The sequence below is a fragment of the Nomascus leucogenys genome, chromosome 8 (assembly GCF_006542625.1).
Source record: "Nomascus leucogenys isolate Asia chromosome 8, Asia_NLE_v1, whole genome shotgun sequence".
Lineage (NCBI taxonomy): Eukaryota > Metazoa > Chordata > Mammalia > Primates > Hylobatidae > Nomascus > Nomascus leucogenys.
This window is the reverse complement of record NC_044388.1, coordinates 82,216,862-82,238,597: the sequence shown is the minus strand read 5'-3', so window position 1 is coordinate 82,238,597 and position 21,736 is coordinate 82,216,862. Positions and strand designations below refer to the sequence as shown.

The following is a 21,736-nucleotide window of genomic DNA, read 5'->3' as shown; positions in this document are numbered from 1 at the left end:
TTTAAAAATGATTCGGAAAGATTTTTTTTTTTTTTTGAGATGGAGTCTTGCTCTGTTGCCCAGGCTGGAGTGCAGTGGCACTGTCTTGGCTTACTGCAAGCTCCACCTTCCAGGTTCATACCATTCTCGTGCCTCAGCCTCCGGAGTAGCTGGTACTACAAGGCGCCCGCCACCACGCCCGGCTAATTTATTTGTATTTTTAGTAGCGACGGGGTTTCACCGTGTTAGCCAGGATGGTCTCGATCTCCTGACCTCGTGATCTGCCTGCCTCAGCCTCCCAAAGTGCTGGGATTACAGACATGAGCCACTGTGCCTGGCCGGAAAGATTTCCTTAAAACAAAAGTGCATGGAATTGCTGTTCTTATATTTGTTTATTGTGATATTTCACTGTTGCATACCCTGATACCAAATTAGAGTAAATACTGTGTAAGAAAAAAAAAGACTAACATATAACTAAATACTTTTCCATATCCTGTTTTCCAAGTCAAGAATGACCAGAAAAAGTAGGTGGTTTCTCATATTTGTTTGGCATGTCCACTTTTTACTTATTGTTAAATTACTCAGTCTCAAATTGTACAATGCTTGAAAACAAATATGACAATTTCTGAGATTAAACTTTATTAAAGTTACTTTTCCAGAAAATTCAGTAAATATGGTAATATAGAACAAACTTAGGCTCATAAGCCTTTTAAGTTTTTACATAATCTTTAATGATGTTGATCAGGAAATTCTTTCATTGGTGGAATTACTTCTCCAGTCTCCAGAATTATATCACCCTAGGAAAACAAAGATACAGTTAGTACAAAAATCTTAAGTCTACAGAGGTGATAGTTCTATTTTGTTCCATGTTCATCAGATCTCACATGGAAAATGTACTTGAGTTCTGGCATTCCCTTTAAAAGGACCCTAGGCAAAGTAGAAGCTGACTAAATCTGAACAATCAGTATTCAAAATCTTAAGGTACAGTGAAATAATAGGGAAATTTTCACTCAGAAACAAAATAATCGAAAAGAGCACGAAAATTGTGTTCTCTAAGTGATAAAGGGATAATCTTTTATTTTGTATGGCCCCAATAAATGGAGGCCCCAGAAAGAAGTTGCAAGGAAACATCTGCAGTTCCAGATAAGGAGGTAATGTACCCCCAGCAACTGAATGTGTTAAGCAATCACCAGTTTTCTGACTGGGTTACATACTGAATACAGAATACAAACTTTGCCTAGGCAACTGGTCCAGGCATCTTTTCAATTCTTGATATAGAGTGTGGGCAAAAAGGCATGGGCTTTGAAGCCAGAACCAAGTGGTAAGAATCTTGGAACCTCCACTGACAAGCTGTATAGTTTTAAGACAGATTATTCAATTTCAGTTTCAGCCATGTGTTTAAGATAGATTCTGTTAGCCTGCCAGTCCCTGAATGACTGGGAAGAGTAGAATTGTCCCCATCCCCATCCCAATCCCTGCCATTCCCTGACCTGGTACTGCTCAGGATTATAATCCAATGAAAAAATAAATATATTATGTTTATGCCATTATACATTTGGGCAACAATTTGTTACTACAGCTAGCATTATCCCAATGGAAATCATTGCCTTGAAGTGGCACTAATGCTGCTGTAATAAAAATCAAGCTACAGGGCACTGGCTTAGCAGTCTGGTAGCAAAGATAAAGATGGAAACAAAAGGCAGTGGCAAACTATTTAGCAAAATATCTCCTATAACTTGGAAGCAGACTGCCTAATGAACTTGAGGTTCTATAAGAAGCTGGGAAAAAAAGTTATAGTATGTGTTTGGATCCTTGGGATCCTTGGATGCCTTAGGAATGTCCTTTAAGAAGCATGAGCTCAGGTAAAGTGGCTGATTTGAGAGGAGACATAAAATGGAGAGGAAGAGAGAACACTTTCGTCCACGCTACAGACTTTCTGTTCCTGACCAAAAAAAAAAGTTAACAGAATCTAAAAATTCAGGCCAGTTATGGTGGCTCATGCCTGTAATCCCAGCATTTTGGGAGTCCAAAGCAGGAGGATTGCTTGAGGCCCAGAGTTCAAAACCAGCCTGAGCAAGAGTGGGACCCTGTATCTAAAAAATAAATAAAAAATCAGGACCTTGCGGTATTGGAAAATCAGACTACTTCAGAATTCCTAAACAATAAGTTAACACAAGAGATTTGAGCAACAGAAGCCCAGTAAAACTCAAACAGAGGGACACAGCCCTATGGCAAAGATCAGTTTAAAATGAAGGTAGCCTTTGAACCAGTCTGCCTCAGATGGCCTCCACATAGCTGCCATCTGTGAGAGAGGCAGATGCATAAGGACAAAGAAATGAGAGAAGCTGGTAACTGTGTATAGGAAAAACAGATACTGGCATGAGAAACTGACTAGAAGTAAACACATTAGATTCCTACCAAATATTTTTCTTTTCATGCTTCTAGATGTTAAGGGAAATGGATGGACAAACCAAACATAATAGTTTTCAAAATCCTGCCAGAATGTTTGAAATTAAAACAACCTCTGGCATTCAACCTCCCGCAAGCAGGTGGCAGATTCTGAAGCCCATACAGCCCCTAAGGAGGGCATGCTTCCCAGTACCATTTAGATGTGGTCTAGGTAGATAATGAAAAGAACAAACCCCCTGGACAGAGCCAGGAACCAGGAAGAACTATGGATAAAGGTGTTCTTGCAAGAAAACAAAATCAGTGCCCATTCAAGTAATTTCTCACACACAGGGGTTAGGAGTGACATTTCAGAATTGCCAAGAACCAGTGACTACTATGCTATCCAAATTCTACCACTGAACAATGGGTGTGGTTGGGGGACAAGGATACAGTTAACTTGTCTTCTTAGTTCACTGATCCTCAGATCAACAGAAGTCATATCTAAACCTGACATACTATTGTACATTATCTGGAGATCATGGATTTGGGGCTGGGTGCAGTGATGGAATGGGACTTTGGGGTTTCTCCCTAAGGAGAGGGACTAAGTGTGTTATGCATGGGTAAAGAAAGAAGCAAAGAGCTGTTTGGTGACTAGAAAGATGGAATGTAGCAGAAACTCCATGAACAGGGGTCTGGGAAATAGCAAAGAGCACACAGATAATATTTGGGAAGATGAGAGTGAGTTTTAGCTAACAGAATTTGAGCAGAAGTGATGTAAGCTACTTCTAAGCTTAGACCCTAAAAATCATCCCCTGAGACATCTTGCCCTATCTTTCTATCACGATCTTGGAACCTCATATTCGAGAGGCACGGCTATAAGATTGAGGAGGATCACCTGATCCACAGTAGTCTGTGATGTCAACAAGAAATAAACCTCTGTTTTGTTAAGCCATTGAGATTTGGAAGTTTGTTATTACTTGTCCTATTCTAAACATATATACAATGAGCATTCTTCAGTTCCTCAAAGGGGTCATGGCACAGAAACAGGAAAGAACCACAGTGGCAAAAAATACAGAAATATGAGAAATGCTACAGGATCCCTGATATGGTCTTCTGAATAGAGCTCTCCTTTTCCTTTGAACAGTAAATGGCAAAATAAATTAACATTTAAATAGAATAAATGGAAGACTAAATAAATATAAATTGCCCAAATGGAAAAACCAGCAAGATAATTTCCTATTTTGAGACTACCTAGGCTATAACACACATCAATGTTACACAATAAAAAAGGAGAAATCCCCTACTTTTTTTTTTTTTTTTTTTTTTTGAGGCAGGGTGCTCTGTCACTCAGGCTGGAGTGCAGTGGCGCAATCTTGGCTCACTGCAACCTCTGCCTCCCAGGTTCAGGCAATTCTTGTGCCTCAGCCTCCCCAGTAGCTAGGATTACATGCGTGCACCACCATGCCCAGCTAATTTTTGTATTTTTATTAATAGTAGAGATGGAGTTTCACCATGTTGGCCAGGCTGGTCTCAAAATCCTGACCTTAGGTGATCCACCTGCCTCCTCCTCCCAAAGTGCTGGCATTACAGGTGTGAGCCACCACGCCTGGCCCCTGCTGCTTCTTTTTTTTTTTTCTGAGACAGAGTCTCACTCTGTGACCCAGGCTGGAGTGCAGTGGCGCAATCTCCGCACACACACTGCAACTTCCACCTTCCAGGTTCAAGCAATTCTTGTGCCTCAGCCTCCAGGTAGCTGGGATTACAGGCATGCACCACCACACCTGGCTAATTTTTGTATTTTTTTTAGTAGAGATGGTGTTTCACCATGTTGGCCAGGCTGGTCTCGAACTCCTTGTCTCAAGGGATCCACCACCTCGGCTTCCCATAGTGCTGTAATTACAGGCATGAGCCCCCGATACCCACTTTTTTTTTTTCTTTTTCTTTTTTTTTTTGAGATGGAGTTTCACTCATTTCCCAGGCTGGAGTGCAGTGGCATGATCTCAGCTCACTGCAACCTCCGCCTTCCAGTTTCAAGCAATTCTCCTGCCTCAGCCTCGTCAGTAGCTGGGATTACAGGCGCCCGCCACCACGCACGGTAATTTTTGTATTTTTAGTAGAGACGGGGTTTCACCACGTTGGCCAGGCTGGTCTCGAACTCCTGACCTTGTGATCCACCCACCTCGGCCTCCCACAGTGCTGGGATTACAGGCGTGAGCCACCGTGCCTGGCCCCTCCCCCAACTATTTCTTAAACCAGCGTTCCAACTGGGCCAGTTGGCCAGTTTTGGTAGCCCTTCCTAAAATTCCCTTGTTGCAACAGATAATCATTACTGTGACTAAGTCATTTGATTAAAGCAAGAATCACAGTAAGTTTTGTTATTTAAATTGTGTCCTTTTGAGTTATGATAGTTCATTATCTGTGACTAGAAGTACACAAGAACATAGTATGTATTCTACTATGCTAAACAATAACCTCACAAACAGCTAGTAAACACCAACTACTGAGTCATCTTTTAATGCTAAAATAACTCATTTCAAATTAGTACTATAGCTCACACATTCATAGTATAAATTTTTTTTTTTCTTTTTTGAGATGGAGTCTCGCTCTGTCCCCTAGGCTGGAGTGCAGTGGCGCAATCTCGGCTCACTGCAAGCTCCGCCTCCCGGGTTCACGCCATTCTCCTGCCTCAGCCTCCTGAGTAGCTGGGACTACAGGCGCCCGCCACCACGCCCAGCTAATTTTTTGTATTTTTAGTAGAGACGGGGTTTCACCGTGTTAGCCAGGATGGTCTCGATCTCCTGACCTCACGATCCATCCGTCTCGGCCTCCCAAAGTGCTGGGATTACAAGGCGTGAGCCACTGCGCCCGGCCCATAGTATAAAATTTAAAACACCCATTAGTGGATATTAAATTCACAGATGGAGAACTTAAGGTCAAATCTTGAAAATGAGGCACAAAGCCATAGGACATGAGAGTTTGGAATTAATAACAGAAATTCAGTTGCTGTCACCATGCATGGATGTTTGCTTAGGCTCATGCCCTAAGCTCTTTACCCAACATGAAACAGGACACAGTGAAAAACTTTTGGTACTCCCTTTAGGAAAATCAAGGTCACAAAATACGTTTTACAGCCAGGTTGAAAATAAATGTGCTCATTTCCCGCTTGAACTGTAATTGTCACCTCATGCTAGTTCTTCCCTTTTTTTTTTTTTTTTTACAAGAATACCCAAAACGGACTTAAACCGAAAGTGAGAAGGAAAGAACATTTTAATCTAATAATTGCTTGGAAAGGGAGGAAAAGGAGAGAGAAAAACAATAAACAAAATCAGAAGTTTTAAGACTTACAGGGAATATTCTGGGCTTCCTTTCAACTATGCCATATGGTTTTTCCTGTAATAAAAGTTAACTCTGTGTTAATTATGGTGTTAAGAGTTTCTTCTGAAAATAAGAAATAGATCATACCCCAAATTTTAACTTAAGCTCCAAACTTTCACAGAACTCCAGATTCACATATCCAACTGTTTACTCAATATCTCTACTTAGCTATCAAATAGGCATCTCAAACTTAACCAGGTCCAACACTTAACTTCTCCCATCCTCAAACTGTTCCTCCAGTAAATGACACTCTTATTCCCCCAGTTATGAAAGCCAGAAACCTTGACTCCTCAGCAGAGCCTGTTAATTCTATCTTGAGAATATACCCTCAATCCAACTGGATCTCATCACCACCCTTGTCCAAGCCTCTATCATATTTTCACCTCAACTACCACAACAGCACCTACTAGCCTCCCTGCTTCCACTTGTGCACTCCTAGGCAAATGAAAACAGTCTATTCTCCACACTTCAAGGCAGAGTACACTGATTCTTTTATTTATTTATTTATTTTTTTTTGAGACGGAGTCTCGCTCTGTCGCCCAGGCTGGAGTGCAGTGGCGCAATGTCGGCTCACTGCAAGCTCCACCTCCCGGGTTCACGCCATTCTCCTGCCTCAGCCTCTCCGAGTAGCTGGGACTACAGGCGCCCGCCACCAAATCAAGAGAAAAGGTAAGTGAGTGGCTTTGGGACCTCTACTGACACAAAATGTTTAACTAAATATGTCCATCTGTGGCTCAGGAAAAATCACCCGGAAGTGTGAACCCTCAGATAAGCAACCACATTACTGTATTGAATTGTCAACCTAGTGACTGCAGCTTGTTAAATTTGCTTCTCTTAGAAATGTCTTTTCGGCCGGGCGCGGTGGCTCACGCTTGTAATCCCAGCACTTTGGGAGGCCGAGGCGGGCGGATCACGAGGTCAGGACATCGAGACCACGGTGAAACCCCGTCTCTACTAAAAATACAAAAAAATTAGCCGGGCGTGGTGGGGGGCGCCTGTAGTCCCAGCTACTCGGAGAGGCTGAGGCAGGAGAATGGTGTGAACCCGGGAGACGGAGCTTGCAGTGAGCCGAGATTGCGCCACTGCACTCCAGCCTGGGCGACAGAGCAAGACTCCGTCTCAAAAAAAAAAAAAAGAAATGTCTTTTCGATCCCAGAAAAATGTAGTTAAATTTAGATATGATAAACTAAGTTAAACCCAGAGTATAAATAAGTGAATGTGTCAACTTTTAAAAGTTCTGAAAACATTGGTACATTCCATACATTCTGTTGGTTGGAGTTTGTAATGTGTAAGATAATCTGGCTAATAGAGGTTTTAAAAAATTAGGTTTAGGGCCAGGCGCGGTGGCTCACGCTTGTAATCCCAGCACTTTGGGAGGCCAAGGCGGGCGGATCCCAAGGTCAGGAGATCGAGACCACGGTGAAACCCCGTCTCTACTAAAAATACAAAAAAAAAAAATTAGCCAGGCGTGGTGGCGGACGCCTGTAGTCGCAGCTACTCGGAGAGGCTGAGGCAGGAGAATGGCGTGAACCTGGGAGGCGGAGCTTGCAGTGAGCCGAGATTGCGCCACTGCACTCCAGCCTGGGGGACAGAGCGAGACTCCGTCTCAAAAAAATAAATAAATAAATAAATATTAGGTTTAGGATTCTAGTTAAAATGCATAATTGATTTAGATTTGTGATCCTATGTTGAAAAAAATTACTTCTTAGAATCATAAATTTACCATATAAATACATCGAAATAAAACTGAACACACAAAATGTGTAAATACAATTTAAAATATTTAACAGAATTTGGCTATGTTTGTAAATGGAATTGTTTCAGAAGAGTTCAACTTCAGTTAATCCAAAGATAGTAAAAAACAAAGGAGATTATTCTTATTTTACTAGATGCATAGTTTAGTAGAATTTTAAAACTGAATTTAAAGATTTAGGAAAAAATTATGTTTTTATATTTGAAACTCAAGAACTGAATATTAATCTGTATTTTAAGTCACTGTAACCAGTTCTTTCTGCACATAAAAATCACTCTTGGATGTTAAACTTTCACTAACAGAAAGTAATATATTTTCTTCTCTAGGGTCTTACATGCCAAAATAGTGAAAATATAACAGATGTATAATGAAATGAAGTAGTCTTTTTATGAACATAAAGTTTTTTTAAGCCCATCAACAACAGAAATACAAACTATTCTCTCACCCTTAGATATATAAATTGTTAGCCCTTTTTAATAGTTGTAGCGAGAGTTTGTGTTGGTTTGTAATGTGAAAATCCCCTAACCCAACTCTAACTCCTCTTAGAACTAATAATCTCATGTATAAGACAGGCCATGTCCACTTGGACATCTCCAAAACTGCCATGGCAGCACATGCTTCTAAAAACTTCACTATTTTTTTTTTTTTTTTTTTTTTTTTTTGAGACAGAGTCTTGTTACATCGCCCAGGCTGGAGAGTGTGGTGGCCTGATCTCGACTCACTGCAACTTCTGCCTCCCGGGTTCTAGCAATTCTTCTGCCTCAGCCTCCTGAGTACCTGGGATTACAGGCACACGCCACCAAGCCCAGCTAATTTTTTTGTATTTTAGTAGAGATGGGGTTTCACCATGTTGCCCAGGCTGGTCTCGAACTTCTGAGCTCAAGCAATCCGCCTGCCTCAGCCTCCCAAAGTGCTAGGATTACAAGCATGAGCCACCACACCCAGCCTAAAATATTCACTTCTATTCCATCATCAGAAAGCCCTCCCTTCCAATACCCTACTTGTAATTTCCAAGGCTAGAGATTTTACAGTCATAAATGACTGTGAACTTTGGTTTTATCCCCAACTTAATCAACCACCAACTTCAGGTGTTTCTTCCTTTAAAAGTGTCTCTGGCTTTATTTTTCCTCTTCATCCCTGCTATCTTCACCCTAACCAGATTCTCAACTGACATCTACTAAAATGCAATGGCCTCCAGCTGATCTGCCCTGCTGTCAGAACTTTCTTCCCTTCAATTCACCATACATTTCAATGTTTTTCTTTGTTTTCCTCAATGTATCACATTCATCAAGTCACTCTCCCATTAAAAAATGGAAAGCTTCCCATTGCCTATCACATGTGGTTCAACTTCTTCTATCTAACTTTCGAGACCCTCCATAAATTGGTCCCAGACTACCTAGTCAACAGACCTTCCATTCTAGTCAGCTCCTCAGTCTTAGGTACAAACGGCCACGTTCATTACTGACTCCATATCTTTGCTTCTAACAGGAATTAACTTTTTTCCTCCATACTCTTTCCCAAATTATACCTATCTTCCAACTTTACTATAAAGTCTTTGAGGTCAGGAATTTGGTCTTGTATATTCTTCTATAGCAATAAAGGAAGAGGACATGCTAGACACTCCGTACTTGTTAATCAAGGGGCTTACTCTGCTTAGTACACGGAACAAAGATGTCAGCAATCAGAATTTTAAAGAGTCTACACAATCAATAGAGAACACATTCAAAGAGAATAAGTTATGTTGGGGGCAGGGGTGTTCTGAAAACCCCCCAAAATTTTGGTTGTTTCACTCTTCTGTCAATAGGCTAACAGAAAGCCAATATCCACTGGATTCTCTACAATTTGTTAGGCAGTCCTTAACTTCTGTCTTTATTCTGAAATAATTTTAAACTTACATAAAGCTGCAAGAATGAAAAAAAAGAATTTTTTCCTTGAATCACTTTATAGTAAATTGCTGACTAGTTTATTACTCTAGTATACTTCCTACAAAGACAATATTCTTAAAATAATTACAACTATCAAGATCAGGAAATTAACACTCATACATTACTATCTCTACCTGGTCTAAAAAATCCATTCAAATCTTCTCAATTGTCTCAACAATTGTTTGGACTTACCAGAAAATCCCCTTACATGACATGTTCTCCATTGATTGTGTAGGCTCTTTAAAATTCTGACTGCCAACACCGTCACTGTTCTTACAGATAATGCAATTATGCCTATTAATGAAGAATTGCATTTAGTTGGCATATCTCTTTATTCTTCCTCAATCTGGAACAATCTTAAAGCTGTCCTTTAACATTCATGATCTTGACATTTCTGAAGGTATAATGCCAATAATGATGCAGAATAGCCCCTCAGTTTGGGTTTATCTTCTGTTTCCTCATTTGAATTTAATCAATAAATTACATTCAAGTTATGCACCTTTGGCAGGAATATCACAAAAGTAATGCTGTGTTCTTATTGCAGCCTATCAAGTAACACATAATTTCAGTTTGCCCCATTATCAATAATGTTAATTTAGACCCCTTGACTAAGGCGGCGTCTGCCAGATTTCTCTACTACAAAGATACTCTTTCTCCCTTTGTAACAAATAAGTACTTTGAGGATAAGTATTTTAAAATTAGTATTAGCATCCTCTTTTTTTTTTAATTCTTTTTTTGATTGAGATGGTAGTCTCACTGTGTCACCCAGGATGGCTGGAGTACAGTGGGCAGCACAATCATAGTTCACTGCAGGCTCCATATCCTGGGCTCAAGCGATCCTCCTGCCTCAGCCTCCTCAATAGGTGGGACTATTCGGCTTTTTTTTTTTTTTTGGAGGGATGGGGTCTCACTATGTTTCCCAGGTTGATCTCAAACTCTTGGCCTCAAGCAGTCCTCCCACCTCAGCCTCCCAAAGTGTTGGGATTACAGGTGTGAGCCACTGTGCCCAGACTAATGCTAGCATTCTATGATGTTCCTTAGCTGAATTAAATATTACTATGATGATTCTCAAATGGTAATTTTTCTAATTCTATCATTCAGCAAATTATTGCATCAAAAAGCTTTCTTTTCTACCCATTTATTAATTCACTTATTTATATCAGTTTGCACTCATGGATTTTCATTTTATTCAGGTGACTATCATCTATTACTATCATTATTTATTTTAAAGTTCAAACTGCCCAGGCAGGAGTCCTTGCATGACTCTGTGTCCTTTGAAATATGTTCCCATCATTCTTTCAGCACTTCTTTACTTTCTGGCACAATAATATGTTCCAAGCTCATCTTATATTTTCTCTCCTCCCGCCCTAGAATCGGCCACTGCTCTGAGCTCTGGGTCCTTTCAGTGCATAACTGTATTTAGAAAATAAGACCTAGCTTCTAAGTGTGCTAATTACTAAGGAGTGGCAATGTTTCCAGGTCCTCTCAGTGGACAGAGCTAGAGAATATGTACACACAGACACACATGCACACATCCACATTTACATCTATATCTATTTCTAGGTCTATCAATACATTTTAAAAACCATGAGTTCACACCAGTACCTCCAATTCCATTATACCACCACAAACTTTTCTTCCTTTTCACATACATAACTCCCTTTTCCGGCAGTGAGAATCTTGTGTCCTTTTATCATCAACATATGTACTCACAGGCATACCTCACCTTATTGCACTTTGCTTTACTGCACTTCACATATATTGTGTTTTCTTATAACTAGAAGGTTTTAGCAACCCCGAGACAAGCAACTCTATCAGTGCCATTTTTCTTTTTTCTGAAAAATCTTTATTGCTTTTCCTGATTATACAACAAATGTAAAAATTCAAATATTACACTTTTTAAAAAAAGTACATTATGTCATTAAAAATGCCCATTTCAAAAAAATTCAAGTATCATAAAAATACATGATTTAGAAAATGAGTCCTCTGTAATCCAGTCCCACCCCCGTGTCCCCCAGGATTACTGCTGTTCAGATCAGCGTGTTTCCTTCCAGATTGTCTCTGCGCACCCACCACCTGCACTGCTGACATGAGCTCCATATTATCTGAGATGATAGTAACTCTAATAAATGGAACAGGAGCAGGGTTCAGCTGCCGGTGCACTGAACAGCTTCCAGTTTCTTTCTTTTTTTTTTTTTTGAGACAGAGTCTCGCTGTCGCCCAGGCTGGGGTGCGGTGGCGCGATCTCGGCTCACTGCAGGCTCCGCCCCCCGGGATTCATGCCATTCTCCTGCCTCAGCCTCCCGAGCAGCTGGGACTCCAGGCGCCCGCCACCTCGCCCGGCTAATTTTTTGTATTTTTAGTAGAGACGGGGTTTCACTGTGTTAGCCAGGATGGTCTTGATCTCCTGACCTCCTGATCCACCCGCCTCGGCCTCCCAAAGTGCTGGGATTACAGGCGTGAGCCACCGCGCCCGGCCTCAGTTTCTACACAGAAACGCTTTCTTCATAAAAGCTTGAAACTGCAACATCGTTTTGCACTATGTATCAAGTTGAATCATGAAATTAATGATTGCTCACCATTTTTGGCCTAGAAAAACGGCAGTTTCATGTGGTTCAACATAATAGCTATGGCCCTATTCATAGACATTGGGAGGTTTCCTACTTTTTGCCATTATAAACAATTCAGCAGGCCAGGTGAGGTGGCTCACGCCTGTAATCCCAGCACTTTGGGTGGCCAAAGCGGGCAGATCACCTGAGGTCAGGAGTTCGAGACCAGCCTGGCCAACATGGCAAAACCTCATCTCTGCTAAAAATACAAAAATTAGCCAGCCATGGTGGTGGACACCTGTAATCCCAGCTACTTGGGAGGCTGAGGCAGGAGAATCGCTTGAACCCAGGAGGCAGAGGTTGCAGTGAGCCGAGATCGTGCCACTGCACTCCAGCTAGGAGACACAGTGAGACTCTGTCTCAAAAAAAAAAAAAGAAAAAATTCAGCAGTGAATGTCCTTTTATGTTCTTTATGGAGTACAAATATCTTACCCCCCAAAGCATGACTCCTCTCTTTTGGGCATTTAGAACAGTCAAGAAGGATGGAGCTGACCATTTGCCATGGAAATGGAGACCCAGGAGACAGCTGACGCACAAACAACTTGTCCCTCAAACAAGAGTGGCTAACTTCAGCCATGACACCGTTTTAGTATGGTGACCACACCACATGAGCAAACCAAATACTGGTAAAACCAGAGAACAGAAGAATTCCTCAGCTCAGGACAATTCTTAACCCTACTGATGACTCACAAGACATCCAGTGAGTACCCCAAAGCTGTCCTCTGGAAGTTGGGCTGTCAGAAGGTACAAAAAATGATTCAGGTCAGGCATGGAGGCCCATGCCTGTAATCCCAGCACTTTGGGAGGCCAAGGCAGGTGGATCACCTGAGGTCAAGAGTTCGAGACCAGCCCAACCAACATGGCGAAACCCTGTCTCTACTAAAAATACAAAAATTAGCCGGGCATGGTGGCACATACCTGTAATCCTAGCTACTTGGGAGGCTGAGGTAGGAGAATCACTTGAACCCGGGAGGCAGAGGTTGCAGTGAGCTGAGATCGCACTACTACACTCCAGCCTGGGCAACAAAAGTGAAACTCCATCTACAAAAAACAAACAAACAAACAATGATTCAGAAATGTACTGAAATCAGATTTGCCGGAAATATTTTTTAAAGTTTTTTCCAGGAGCTAATGGAGTGACCAAAAAAAAAAAAAAAAAAAAAAGGCACCTGTTAAAATTATGCCCACGACAGGCCTCGAACAAAGACGAGAAAGTGGTGTGTATATGTCACTGGAGCTTTCGCACAGGCCACTTCCTCTTCAACCTTGTCTGGGGTTTGTAGCTTCTGTTTGGGTCATAGCTGGTTTTGTGAGTGGTTTTCTTATGGCAGACAATGTGCACTAATTTTAGGTTCTCTTGAGGTAAAAAGCAGGCCATAAAAATATTCCCAGTCCACTTCTCTTCCGTCTTGTTCTTTAATTGCTTCCACCAGTGTAGGAATGATGGTGTGTTTTTGTTTCTATTATGTGATCCAGGTTCCAGGTGCTGAAGAGGATCCTGCTCTCCCTGTTACTGTAGGGGTTGATGGAGTATCCTGACAAGCAGCCGTCCATGTCGAAGGGACCCTGGCAGGAGAACTAGCCTTCCAGTGTGCAGAGACGGCTGCCACCCTTGGCTCCTCTGTCATAGTAGCTGCCAATGTACTGCACAGACTGGAGCTTCTGGCACATGGAGCGGAGGATCCACAGGAATTCCTCCTGAGCCTCTGCACCCACCATGGAGGAGCAGGAGCTCACCTCTCTCAGGTAACTCCGGATCCGGCTCTCACAGCTGTATCTCAGACAGCCAGACTCATTCCAAAATCGGGACTCCAAGCCTTCAAACCACAGCGGGTCCTCAGCCCGGGTGTCGGCTGCGATGTTCTGGCTGACGTTGTACAGGAGGTCGGCCAGCAGCCTCTGCCTCCGCGGGGGCCTGCTCCTCACACAGTAGCTGCCGAGCGGCCTGGATGAGTCACGCGTGCGGCTGGCAAAAAGCACTGAAGCAGCACCCGATGTCACTGACATAGCCCTGCCAGGCCTGGCCTGAGGTGAGCAGTACCAGCTCGGCGCTGTCGAGGACGCTTTGGTCAGCTCCATGCCATCCTCGTACGAGGGAGCTGGAAGCAGAGGTAGCCCTTGCGCAGCATCTCCCGGCAGCTCCTGCCCGCCACGCCAAACTTCCTCGGGCTGCACAGGGCCTGCAGCTTCACAGTCTTGGGCTTCTGGAGCACTGCAGATGTCCTCAAGGCCTCTGGGCCCCGCAGGCAGTGGCACCCGCTGGCCAGCTGCTCAAGCCGGTCCAGGCCCCAGCCGCAGGGGTCTACCAGATGTGCTCTGCAAAACTGGCATGGGCTGGGCACCAATCCTGGAAACTCAGTGCCATTTTGCTAACAGCATGTGTTCACTTCCTGTGCCATATTTTGGTAATTCTCCTAATATTTCAAACTTTTTCAGATGGAGTCTCGCTCTGTCACCCAGGCTGGAGTGCAGTGGTGCGATCTTGGCTCACTGCAACCTCCTTCTCCCAGGTTCAAGGGATTCTCCTGCCTCAGCCTCCCCAGTAGCTGGGACTACAGACGTGCACCACCAAGCCCGGCTAATTTTTGTATTTTTAGTAGAGATGGGGTTTCACCATATTGGCCAGGCTGATCTTGAACTCCTCACCTCAGCTGATCTGCCCACCTCAGCCTCCCAAAGTGCTGGGATTACAGGTGTGAGCCACCGCGCCTGGCCTCAAACATTGCAATTATTGTTATATTAACATTTGTTATGGTAATCTGCACTCAGTGATTTTTGATGTTACTACTACAAATTTTAGGGACAACACAAATCATACCCATATAAGATAGTGAATTTAATGAGTATATGTTGTGTGTTGTGACTGTTCCACCAACTGGCCATTCCCCACCTCTCTCTCTCTCCTTGGACCGTCCTATTCCCTGAGACACAACAATATTGAAATTAGGCCAATTTAATAACACTACAATGACCTCTAACTGTTCAAATAAAAGAAAGAGCTGCATGTTTCTCACTTCATATCAAAAGCTACTTGGTAGGCTGAGGCAGGAGAATTACTTGAACCTGGGTGGCGGAGGTTGCAGTGAGTCGAGATGGCACCACCGCACTCCAGCCTGGGTGACACAGCAAAACCTTGTCTCAAAAAGAAAAAAAAAAGACTGTGATTCCTCTGATGGATCTAGGCAAAGAAAATGGAAAATCTTCTGGGAAAGAATTTACTATCCTATATGCCATTAAGAAAATTCGTGATTAACAGGAGGAGGTCAAAGTATCAACATGAACAAGAGTTTGGAAGAAGTTGATTTCAACTCTCGTGGATGACTTTGAGGGGTTCAAGAATTCAGTGCAGGAAGGAACTCTTGATGTAGTGGATACAGCAAAAGAACTAGAATTAGAAGGGGAGCCTGAAGATGTGACTGAAGTGCCTCAATCACATGATAAAGCTTGATAGATGAGAAGGTGCTCCTTTGGATGAGCAAACAAAGTGGTTTCTTGAGATGGAATCTGCTCCTGGTGAAGATGCTATGAACATTGTTGAAATGACAACAAAGAATTTCGAATATTACATAATCTTAGTTGATAAAGCAGCAGCATGGTTTGAAAGGCCTGACTCCAATTTTGAAAGTTCTACTGTGGGTAAAATGCTATCAAACAGCATCTCATGCTACAGAGATATCTTTCATGAAAATAAAAGTCAATCGATGTGGCAAACCTCAGTGTTGTCTCATGTACATACATATATATATATTTTGTTGTTGTTGTTGTTGTTTGTTTGTTTGTTTTGTTTTGTTTTTTGAGATGGAGTCTTGCTCTGTTGCCCAGGATGGAGTGCAGTGGTGCAATCTCAGCTCACTGCAACCTCCGCCTCCTGGGTTCAAGTGATTCTCCTGCCTCAGCCTCCCGAGTAGCTGGGATTACAGGCGCCCACTACTACGCCCAGCTAATTTTTGTATTTTTAGTAGAGACAGGGTCTCACCATCTTGACCAGGCTGGTCTTAAACTCCTGACCTTGTGATCCACCTGCCTTGGCCTCCCAAAGTGGTAGGATTACAGGCGTGGGCCACCGCGCCCCGCCTGCTATCTTATATTAAGAAATTGCCACAGCCACTCCAGCCTGCAACAACCATCACCCTGATCAGTCAGCAGTTATCAACATCGAAGCAAGACCTTCCACTAGCAAAAAGATCATACACAGTCACTGAAGGCTCAGATGATCATTAGCATTTTTTAGCAATTAAGTTTTTGTTTTTTCTTTTTCTTTTTTGAGACGGAGTCTCGCTCTGTCGCCAGGCTGGAGTGCAGTGGCACAATCTCAGCTCACTGCAACCTCCACCTCCCAGGTTCAAGTGATTCTTCTGCCTCAACCTCCTGAATAGCTGGGACTACAGGCACATGCCACCATGCCCAGCTCATTTTTTTTATTTTTAGTAGAGGTGGGGTTTCACCACGTTGGCCACGATGGTCTCGATCTCTTGACCTCGTGATCCACCCACCTCAACCTCCCAAAGTGCTGGGATTACAGGCATAAGCCACCGTGCCCAGCCTGTTTTTTCTTTTTAAGGCAGGATATCAACCTGGCACCTAGGCCAGAGTGCAGTGGCGCAATCACAGTTTATTGCAGCCTCAACCTCCTGGGCTTAAGCAATCCTCCTATCTCAGCCTCTTGAGTAGCTGGGATTACAGGTGTGGACCACCACATCCAACTATTTTTTTTTTTTTTTTTTTGTAGACATGGAGTCTCACTATGTTGCCCAGGCTGGTCGAACTTCTGGCCTCAAGCAATCTTCCTGCCTTGGCCTCTCAAAGTGCTAGCGCTACAGGTGGGAGCCGCCATGCATGGCCCAGCAATAAAGTATTTTTCAATTAAAGCATATACATTGTTCTTTTACACATACTGCTACTACACACTTATACCATAGCACAGTGTAAACATAACTTTTATATGCACTAGGAAGCCAAAAAATTTGTGTAACTCGTTTTGGTGGTCTAGAACCAAAGAATACTTTTGGCACTGCAGGGTTCTACAACCAATTCTGCAATATCTCTGAGGTATGCCTGTATTTGGCCAATCTCCCTATATATAATCCATCTCCTGTCACCACAACCACATCCCAGCATTAATACCTGCCTCACCTCATTCAGGTTCTGACCTCTTACTCTGAGTTATCACTTGCCTCACTGCCTCATACCATCCTTCTTCCAGATGTCCTCCTCCCTCCGCTCAGGTACCAATATCCTATACTAGGCTGTTGCCACTGTTGCTCCCCAAACAGATGTGCTCACCCTCCTCCCCTGCAACCCACTGAGGATCTAACATCCCTCTCTTGGTATACGAATGCCCTCCTCACTCTTTTGTGTTCCAACACTACATGCTACGCAGTCACCACTGCTCCCTCTGCCACGCCACCTCCCAAAATGCATGCCCTTCTCATTCTGCCTGGGATCCAACACCCTGCACCAGACCGAGCCTTTAAAATACCACAACTGGCTCAGTTCAATCAGCCCATGCAAGATCTGCATCAGTGAAAAAGTGCAGGCATCTGGACATCCTGAGTTCTAAATAAATAAAAATTGTGAGGAATCAGACAAAATGAAGGAAACAGAAATGGGGTGATGACAAAGATAAGCTTTGTCTATTTTGAATTTTTACCTTATAAGAGATACAGGTTTTTAAAAAGGAGCAGAATTGTTTTCTCCCTTCCTATTCATGACCCCAAATTTACCCTAGTATTATTAGGTCACTACATTCTTATCACTTTAAAACTAATTTCTATGAGGAAATCCATTTCAAGTTGTAAACTAGTGACGGTATTTTTAAAAAACTATACCCAATTACATAACTTTCATTAAACCTTTTACCTAAGAGAATTCAAAGTACTTCAAAATCTGTTTATAAGTGGCAGATTATTTCCACTAAGTAGGGTAAGATAGCCACAAAGAAAATAATTTTGGACAATATTAAAAATAAATTCTGAAAAGGACATACTTACAGACACATGATACTTCATGTAATAATGAATAATCCAGGCAGGTACAAGTATATGAGTGAAAACAAAGATACTCTTTTGGTATACCCCATGGACCTGGGGGGAAAAACACATACACAAAATAAACATATCCCATTTTTTATATTTATGGCAGAACAAAAGGCATCAATGATGTAACAATGTCATGATTATTTTACAAAACTCTAAATGGTACATATTTTCTTATAGTCCATAGGTAACCTCATCTACTCAAATATTCTTAGTAAATGCAGAGTCCGCTAGAAGATACCTACAAAGTCCAGACCAAAATGCTTAAGTAGTATTTTGCGAGACTATAACAAGGCATTTATAGTTTAAAGACTTCTAAAAGTATCCTTATTATAAGTTTGTTAAAGATAAAATATAGCAAAATAATGAAAGAATAATTTTAACGTATTTAACCAGAGTAATCAAACCTATAGAATTTTTCAGGTACAGTCATCTCACCTATTTATTGATCAATGGCACTCGCATCATTTTAGGTATAAGGCAGACAACCTTGACAACACCAATGCTGGAAAAAGGACGTTTTACATACTAAGATGGGGTGTCCCAAACTCACTCCAAAATGCCCTCTGCAACACTATTTTAAAAAAGAACTAAAAATGGAACTTTCCCATGTCTTCCAATTTGATTAAAAAACACCTGTCCATTCAAGGAAGGGGGAATCCAGAATCTAAGAATTATAACAGATATGATTATAAAAGAATAAATTAAAGTAAGGTAAGGTGAATTTCGACACATGATTATTTATTTACTTATATCACTGGCTGATGGATGGGATGTCAACTTTAAATCAGTGACAGCCAATATTCCGATAATGTCAGGGATACAAAGGGTGGGAGAAGAGTTGAATTTTACCACCATGAATAAGTATCCAATACCACTTTCTCAGAAAAATTTTCAACAATTCTATTGCACTAGACTTTGTAGCACAGTAAGAAACAGATACATGTTGATTACAATATGAATTCATATTCAATTCCTAGCTCCCTGACCACCAGCAAACCACTGAAGCTTTGTAGGCCTCAGCTTCTTCACATTTAAAGTGAGGATTAGGAATCTCTACCTTATAGGAATAAAGAAATGAAGTAACGCATGTAAAACCCTCAGTAGAGTGCCAAGCACACAGCAAGCACCCATGTGTTACTTAGTATTATTACTACTATTATCCTGTCATCAGTAAGTGTTGCAGGTAACTGAAAACAATTCTGAGATGTTTATCACCCATAACAGACCTCAAGAAAATACCCAGAGGCCTTGAAAATAAAAGTTCTTGAATGAGTGATTTTCTTCAAAGCCCAAAATGTCATTTTTTAATGAAACATTGTGTTAAAAGTACAGAACGGTAGTTTAGAAAGGTAGCTCTTGAATGTGACTCACAAGGCATACCAACAGGACCCTGTCTTTTACGGGGATCACAAGGGGCTGTACTACCAGCCAGGGGCTGGCTGTGCCCTCTGGTAGTTGGATACTGTGTTACTTGGTCTCTAGAACCTCACACTTGAATGTTAGACAAGTGTCCTCAAATACTTAAATCACAGAATTTCAATTCTAGCGAGTCCTTGGTTATTATTCTGAGGGAAGATTTCTACTGTCAAAGGAGAACCAAATGTGCAGCGTCCTGGAAAACCTAAGTATTAAAATTCGCCCCCGTCTCACTGTACTTAACAGTAAAAGGCATGATTCTCTCAAAGCCATACATATTCCTGGACTCCTGCCTCCCGAGACTCCAGGAGGACTCTCGGGACTGGCCAGTGTCCCAGAGCACTGAGCGTTATCAGTCCTTGGTGTGGCTGCAGGGAGCGGACGTTCAGTGTTCAGGCTGCCGGCTGCGGTGGGGTGTGTTGGGGGGGACCGGAAAGGTCTGTCACTCACCATTTTCCTCCAAGGGGATTTATTCTCCAAAAATTTATTCCAGAATTTCTCCATAGGCCCCATCCTCTGTGGGGGCAGCACCGGCTCCCGAGGGCTCAGCTCCTGGTCCTTCAGCCATCGCCTTCTCAGCTCTCGCAGCTGCTGCAGCCGCAGTTTCTCATCCGGAGTGTACCCCGTCATGTCGCCGCTGGTACCAACACAAAAGGACACAGCGCACCCTCGAACTACGGACTAGTTACTTCAGCGCGCTCCCGCTCTGCAAAGCGACCTTGCGGGAACGCCGAGCTCCGGGCGCCGCGCGCGGTTATTACGTCACATCCTGGTCCTGCCTCTGCAGAGGCCCCAGATTCCTCGCGAGGAAAGCAGTGTCCGGGCATGCGCAAAGGTCTCCACCTCAAGTTCTCTCTCCGCCCACCTCCGCTCTACCCGACCAAGTTACGACCAGGTGGCGACAAGGAGAACTCGTAGTTGTGTGGCCTGGGGAAAGTGACAGATTAGACGAAAGTATGCTAAATTAGAGGACTGGAGGTTTTGCTAAGGAAGAACTTGTATGCTGGGAGGAGGAAGGATAAGCATAAGTGTTCCAGTGAATATGCTGTCCAGATTCAAAATTATTTGCTTGCCTCTCCCACCTTGGAATGACCTAGAGAGTGTTTGAAAATAGTTACATCCCAGTTCAGATCCCAGCTGTGCCAGTAACTGCTGAAGCGTCCTGGGCAGCTGTCTCATCTGTCCCTCCATCTGTACAGGAATAGTGAAAAGAGTAGCTTAATATCTAGCAAAATTGCGTAGATGCATTCATGCTTTCACCCAAAAATACATGTGGTGAAAATATGAAAGGGCATGCACGACTATTCAGCACGATTCATAATACCAAAATATTGGAAATTACCCCCAAATTCCTAAATAAAGGACTGCTTGAATTAATTGTAGTACAACAGTCAAAAGACAGCATTACAACGAATTAGTTTAAAAATCTTCATTGACTCTTATTTATGATTCCAGAATCAGAAAACACCTCATTCTATAAAGTAGAATGAGTGTTCTGATCAGCTGAGCAGAGGCGGTTGGTTTTATTGGCAAACAGGGGCTGAAGAAAGCAGAAACCGAACAAACAGCGGACTCATCGTTTCAAAGTTACTTTTCTCTTGGGGTTAAAGCAGAAGAAACGTCCTTGTTTCACTGACTCAGGCTTAAGAGAATTTCCTATTTTTTGGGAAACTGGCCCATTTCAAAGTTCAGTTTGATTGTGTGGTACGTAGCACAAACGACTCCATTCTGGTTTGGTCTGGTCTGCTGGGGCCTAGTGCATGAAGCTAGGCCAAAACAGTGGCTTCTCAAGAACTTTCACACAACAAAGCAATGAAATGCTAATACAATCGTCAAAAGTAATAAGGAAGAACTCTATATACATCTGTGGTGTGATCTCCAGAATACATTATAAAGTGAAAAAAATAAATGGATAGGAATTTATACAGTATGCTGTCTTTTACCCAAAAAGAGAAAGATGGTGGTAATTTCAATATATATACATATTTTCTTAAATTTTCAAAATAATGGGAATGCAAACAATTGAGGTTTTTAAAGATGTTACCTATGGTGGAGGAAATAAATAGGATAGAGGAGACAGGGATAGAATCTAGACATCTCTGGAAACATCTTACTTCATAAATTTGACTTTAGAACCAAGTAAATATTTCACATTGTGAAACTAAATTTAGCTTAAAGATGTCTCCCTATTTTGAGTCCTTATATAATGAACTGCAACCCAACTTAGTATGCAATTTAACTCACAGCCTAACT

At 42.3% G+C, this 21,736-nt stretch overlaps 1 protein-coding gene and 1 pseudogene across 1 annotated transcript; both read right to left on the bottom strand.

The window, feature by feature from the left end:
- Nucleotides 1-358: 358 nt before the first annotated feature.
- Nucleotides 359-20,411, bottom strand: NDUFB6 (NADH:ubiquinone oxidoreductase subunit B6). The gene is made up of 4 exons (XM_003263446.4): nucleotides 19,934-20,411; nucleotides 18,020-18,112; nucleotides 5,713-5,757; nucleotides 359-776 (listed from the first exon to the last, which is right to left on the bottom strand). Exons 1-4 carry the CDS (start codon nucleotides 20,111-20,113, stop codon nucleotides 708-710), a joined length of 387 nt encoding a protein of 128 aa, XP_003263494.1. The 5' UTR covers nucleotides 20,114-20,411; the 3' UTR covers nucleotides 359-707.
- On the bottom strand, nucleotides 13,252-17,346 carry LOC105740183 (annotated as a pseudogene).
- Nucleotides 20,412-21,736: the final 1,325 nt, after the last annotated feature.